The 6,219-nt window shown below is 62.5% G+C and overlaps 1 protein-coding gene across 1 annotated transcript; it reads right to left on the bottom strand.

Moving 5' to 3' along the window:
- Positions 1–1,412: 1,412 nt before the first annotated feature.
- Positions 1,413–3,036, bottom strand: POU3F1 (POU class 3 homeobox 1). The gene has a single exon (XM_077337241.1). The coding sequence runs from the start codon at positions 3,005–3,007 to the stop codon at positions 1,835–1,837; it is 1,173 nt and encodes a 390-aa protein (XP_077193356.1). The 5' UTR covers positions 3,008–3,036; the 3' UTR covers positions 1,413–1,834.
- Between the last annotated feature and the right edge of the window lie 3,183 nt (positions 3,037–6,219).

The following is a 6,219-nucleotide window of genomic DNA, read 5'->3' as shown; positions in this document are numbered from 1 at the left end:
TGCTTTCACAGCTCCGCCAGATCGACAGACACGCTTCGGATTCGGAAATTGCCCTCCGGCTGCTTCCTTCCGAGGACGGCGAGCCTGCGGGAGCCTTCCACATTCCCCCGCCTCCACCCCCCAAGGAAACCAGCAGGAACTCCCCCCCCCATTCCCTCCCCCCAGGCCTCCCAGCCGAGCGCGCCCCGTCCTTCCCCGCTGCCTTGCCAGCTGCTGCCGATTCTAGTTTCACCCCCAGAACTCGAACCCGCCTCCCTTTGACAGCCCCCTCAAAGGGGTCTCCAGATGTCCGGGAATGCCCCTGCCCTCCAAATAACTGGCTCGGGCGAGGAGGATCCAAGCGCCTCGGCCTTATAAGAACAAGCACAGGCGGCTTTTGGAGAGCGGAGGAGCCGGGGGATGAGCTGGGCACGCTGCTCTTAGGGGCCCGCGCGAAAGCCTCTTAGGGAGGCCAAGAAGTTTGGAAACTTTTCCTCTCTGGACTCCTGCGTCTGGCAATGGGAGGCGGAGGGGAAAGGGAAGGGTCCCCGGAGCACCCTCCCCACCAATGTTGGATAGAGCGACCAAAGAATCGCCAAGAAACGACGGGACGGGCCGGCCCAGCCGAAGGGAGGCCCCCCAGCGCGCGTCCGGAGTCCTGTTCTCGCTCGACTGCGGCGTGCCAGGGGGGTCATCCTGCAGATGGGGCTTCTGGCCGGGCGCCAGACCCCCTGGAGAACAGGGCCGCTTTGCAGGGCTCCATCCTCCGCGGAGATTGCGCCCCTTCCCTCGGGAATTCCCTAAGCCGGAGTTGGCAGGACGAGGTGCCCGAGCTGCATCCGTGCCTGAAGAGCAGCAGGGGAAAGGGGATGGGCGCCGTACCCTGGACGGTTTCCCTGCGTCCCCGGGGAGGGCTAGGCGCTCTGGCCCAAAGGCTTCTCTCCTCCCCTCCCTCTGACCCCCTCCTGGGAAAACGCGGAGGAGAAAGGGTTTTTTTAAAAAAAGACAGGAGGCGCGTTCCTTCCTGGATAAATGTTTTATGCGAGTAATAAAATATTGGCTGTAACATAAATAAAAACGGAGCGAGCTTACAGGCGGGGAGGCGGAGGAGCAGGACGTGCCCCGATCGAGGGGCCCGGGGAGGACCGCCCGCTGGGCCAAGAAACAGGCAGGGGCGAGCCGGATTCCCAAGCACTCCCCGGGGAGGGGGGCAGCTGGTTGTGCGTGGACCCTGGAAGACCCCCCCCCCGCCTAAGCGGTAGTTCCTGGACGGCTCCTTGCGAATGGCAGCCGCGGGCGATGAGAAGGCGCCCGGCCAGCCCGTTAGCTTGGGGAAAGCGAGGCATCCATCCTCCCTCTCTCCCCCCACCAGCCCCTCCAGTTTCGCCCAGCCGGGAGCCCCGGGTGAGCAGCCCCCCCCCCACCCGCCCCCTACCTTTCCTCTCCTCCCTTCCATGTCCTGGGATGTGCGCTCCAAAGCAACGCGAGGGGACCTTTGGTCTATAGCTCTCCTCACCCGCCGCCGGGCGGCTGTTTGCTCAGGCGGAGCAAGTTTGGTGGGTGGTTTTGGGTCGGTGGTTGGCTTCTTTTGTTGTTGTTGTTTTGTTTTGTTTTTGGAAGTTCAAAATAAATACAGAGATTTAAATTAGAAAGCGAGTCAGTGGCCTGCCGGCTGAAGGAATAAATTAACGCGCCTCTCCCGCAGCCCCTGGCGCTCTGTCCGGCCGTCCTAGTGCCGGGGGTCGGCCGCAGTGAACCACCCCGACGGCGCGTCCGGCAGCCAGTCCACGCCGCTCCAGCCGTCCAGTGCTCCGGGGCTGGCCCCGCCGTCGCCGCCGCCCCCTCCGCGGCTCAGTCATTGCACGGGGCTCTGGAGCGTGTGGTGGAGCTGCGGCGAGGCGTCGGGCTGTGAATAAACGTCCTCCATGGCCGGCGGGTGGGGGCCGCCGGCGGGCGTCATGCGCTTCTCCTTCTGCCGCCGGTTGCAGAACCAGACGCGCACCACCTCCTTCTCCAGCTGCAGAGTGTCCGCCAGCGAGGTGATCTCGTGGGCCGAGGGCTTGGGGCACTTGAGGAAGTGGCTCTCCAGGGCGCCCTTGACGCCCACCTCGATGGACGTGCGCTTCTTGCGCTTGCGGCCCTGCGCGGCGATCTTGTCCAGGTTGGCCGGGCTGCCCGTGCTCGAGTCGGTCTCCTCCAGCCACTTGTTGAGGAGGGGCTTGAGCTTGCACATGTTCTTGAAGCTCAGCTGCAGCGCCTCGAAGCGGCAGATGGTCGTCTGCGAGAAGACATTGCCGTAGAGGGTGCCCAGCGCCAGGCCCACGTCGGCCTGCGTGAAGCCCAGCTTGATGCGCCGCTGCTTGAACTGCTTGGCGAACTGCTCCAGGTCGTCCGAGCTGGGCGCGTCCTCGTCCGACGGCGGCTCGTGGCCCGGGTGGCCCAGGTGCGGCGGGGAGCCGTCCAGGTGCGCCTCGGCCGCCTCGTCGTGGCCGTGCGGCGGCGCGTGGCCGTGGGACAGGTGCAGGCCCGGCGCCTGCGGGCCCAGCATGCCGTTGAGCGACGGGTAGGCGGCTTGCGAGTAGAGGAGCGACTGGTGGCCGCCGGCCGTCGGGGACATGGCCGAGGGGCAACCGCCGAGGTGGTGCGCTTGCCCGCCTTGCGCCCAGTGGCCGCCGCCGCCGCCTGCCGTCTGCTGGTGCACCAAGTGCGAGCGGGAATGGAAGCCGCCGTCGAGGTCCCCTCGCGGGCCGCCGCCGCCGCCTTTGGCATGCTCGAGGTGCGAGCCCCCGCCGCCGCCGCCGCCTCCCCAGTCGCCCGTCGCGCCGCCGGGCAGCCACTGGTGGTGCGGCAGGCTGCCCAGGGGGTGTCCCGGAGTGGCGGCCAGCCCCTGCAGGTACTCGTGGTGCATCATCTTCTGCACTTCGCGGTACGCGGCGCCCGGGTGCAGGCGCTCGGCGGCGTCCGGCGTGGGCACGGCCAGGAGCGGGCTGCCGCGCGGCAGGTACTGCGCCGTGGTGGCCATGGCCATGGCCTGGGCGGCTCGCCTCCGCTCCGCGCCTCTCACTGGGGCCCCCTCGGCGGCCCGGCGCGCTTTAGAGTCCCCGCTCGGGCCCGCGCGCGGCCACGCCCCCCTCGGCGCGCCCCATTGGCTCCGCCGCCCGCGACTGGCAGCCGGCGCCGCGCCTCCATAGGGCGCCCCCGGCCAAGGGGCCCGCCCCCGCCCCGTCTGGAGGCGCCGGCCCGGGGATTGGCGCGAGGGACGGCCCGGGAGGCCCTGATTGGCCGCCGAGGCGCTTCATTCATGCCGAGCCGCACGGCGCCACGTGGGGGGGGAAAGCGCTCGAGTCGCCTGCCCGGCTGGACGGGACGGGACTAGAGGCGGGCGGGCGGGAGGCCGAGGCGGGTCCGTCTTCCTTGGCTGCCCCGCGGCCGTCCCGGGGAGGCTTCGGAAGAGAAGGTGAAGCGGAGCCGGCCGCGTCGCCGTCTTGGCTGCTGTCCAGGGGCGGAGAGGCGTGGCGTGGCCCCGACGGGGCGAAGGGGGCTCAAGACCCAGGTGAGAGCCCCTGGGCTGACCTGAGAAGCCCGACGGGGTCGCGGGGGTGCAGGGAGGGGGCAGCGATTCAGCGGGCGACCTTGGCCCGCTTTCCTTGGTCGGATGCCCAGCTTTTGCGTCTGGTGGCCACGACACCAGCGGTTCCCCGTGGTTCTCTCGAGCAGGCTTGCTGCTCCGTGCTGCCTTCCGGAGTGTAATCTGGAAGCCGAATCTTCCCCGACTGTGGCTTGGATGGTTTAAAAAGATGGGAAGGAGGGTAGTGGTGATGGGTAAGAATACAGGTTTTTATCCTCGCTTGTCAATCGTTCTGCCTAGCTGCCAACTCAAAGCCTCCTTTCCCACCTTTGCAAAGCTGACACCCTTAAGACTAGGAGCTTTCCCTCCTCTGCTATCCGGTGGCTCTTTGAGTTCTTTAGAGGGTGACGGCTAGGCTGTCCTCAGGCTTGCATCCTAATGTGTTCACCTTACAGTGCTGCAAGTCTCTGTTGTGGTGGTGATTCTTGTTGACTTCAGGTATACACTGAGCTCCTCCCCAATGGGGCTCAGAGCCAGTGTGGTGGAGCCAGTTGGATGAATATCTGGAAGACCCAGGTTTCTACCTTGGAAGGTTGGGCTCCCAGCCTAGCCTATCTTACAGGGTCATTCGGAGGGTAAAATGCAGGAGAGGAGGAGGAGGAGGAAGAAGAGACAAGCTGCTTATCGTTGAGAAAGGCAGGGTAAAAATACATCCCAGCAGTTAACTGAATCGAGTGCTTATGCTGCTCTCTCTTCATTTTTAGCCTCATGGCAAATCCTGTGAAACTGGGGATGGGGGGGGGTGATTGATGATGAAGGAGGCTGGGTTTTGTACCCTGCTTTTCACCACCCAAAGGAGTCTCAGAGTGCCTTACAATCCCCTTCCCTCCCTCTCCTCACAACAGACACCTTGTGAAGGAGGTGAGGCCGAGAGAACTCTGAGAAAAACTGCTTTGTGAGAACAGCTCTTGTCAGGACTGTGACTAGCCCAAGGTCACCTAGCTAGCTGGTTTCATGTGGAGGAGCGAGGAATCAAACCAGTCTCTCTAGAGCAGGAGTAGTCAAACTGCGGCCCTCCAGATGTCCATGGACTACAATTCCCATGAGCCCCTGCCAGCATTCGCTGACAGGGGCTCATGGGAATTGTAGTCCATGGACATCTGGAGGGCCGAAGTTTGACTACCCCTGCTCTAGAGGCTGCCGCTCTTAACCATGACACCGGGAAGTCCTGTCTCACCAACCTCCCAGAATTCCTTGAAAATGCCTCACCAGAAGCAGAATGGGTGTTTGTGAGGGTTTGGGCCTACTTATTCTGGATGTAGAGGGGTGCCTTGCTGTGTGAAAAGCAAACTGCTGCAGCGACCAAGAGGGCCTTCTCTTTAGCTGCATCTGGTGCACCAGCTCTCTCCCCTCTTAGGCTGAGCCTGTCTGGCCATGTTGATTTGTACCCTTGTAGTTGGATCACTGTACTGCACCATACCATGAAGATGCCACCACACCAAGCTGGCCTGAGGTAGCCCAGTGAGCTTCCACGGCTGAGCAGCAACTGGAAGCCGGCTCTCCCGGATCCTGGCTCAACCACTGTACTGCACCATCTCTCCTGTCTGTTTAGGCTCCCTTCAGGTGCTGCTGGGTTGGGGGGCTCAGGAAAAGACTGGACTGTTCTTCCACCTCCTTCTCCCCTCCAGACCCAACAGCATGTGAAGAGGCTGACCAGATCTGACTTGGTTCAGGGATGACCCACGCCTTTGACTTCAGCCAAGGTGACGCCTGGAGCACCTGCGACTCAGGACTGGGCTGGTTCTGCTTCGAACACCCAGAAACACGAGAAGCTGCAGCCCTATATTCATAGAATAATAGAGTTGGAAGGGACCTCATGGGTCATCTAGTCCAACCCCCTGCACTATGCAGGACACTCACAACCCTATCGCTCATCCACTGTAACCTGCCACCGCTTTGTCGTCACAGAATCAGCCTCTCCGTCAGATGGCGATCCAGCCTCTGTTTAAAAATCTCCAAAGATGGAGAATCCACCACCTCCCGAGGAAGCCTGTTCCACTGAGAAACCGCTCTGACTGTCAGGAACCTCTTCCGGATCCCTGGCCCAAAGGAAATAACATATTGAATCTCACCCTTGGACTGTGGAGGTCAGTATTGTCTGCTTGGACTGGTTGCTGCTCTCCAGGGTTTCATGGAGCGGCCTTTCATGCCACCTTCCCCTGGAGAGACTGGGGATTGAACCTGGGACCTTCTGTGTGCCAAGCAAACACTCTGTCACTGAGCCACAGAGCCCCTCGGCACTTGTCCTATCTTCCTCCAAAGGCTGGCTTTGGAGTTCTTCAGTGGTTCTTGATGTGGCTGCTGGGTCAGGGCTCCAGCCCCAGTTTTCGCCAAGCATCCCTGACTGTAAATGCTGGAGGATTTTCAAATGGACAGTGGTGGGACCCATGACACTGCCTTCTACTGAATCAGACCCCTGGTCTACCAAGGCCGGTATTGCCTACTCAGGCAGGCAGCAGCTCTCCAGAGCCTTTCACGTCACTACCTACCTGGTCCTTTTCATGGAGATGCCAGCAGTTGGATAGGGGACCTTCTACGTGCACCGAGTCACAGCCCCTCCCTATCTTATCCATGCGCTGCTAGGCTCTCCAGTGGCACCAGCTTTTTCGAGA

Source organism: Paroedura picta, chromosome 5, assembly GCF_049243985.1.
Source record: "Paroedura picta isolate Pp20150507F chromosome 5, Ppicta_v3.0, whole genome shotgun sequence".
Taxonomy (NCBI): Eukaryota; Metazoa; Chordata; class Lepidosauria; order Squamata; family Gekkonidae; genus Paroedura; species Paroedura picta.
This window is presented reverse-complemented; position numbering and strand designations above follow the sequence as displayed.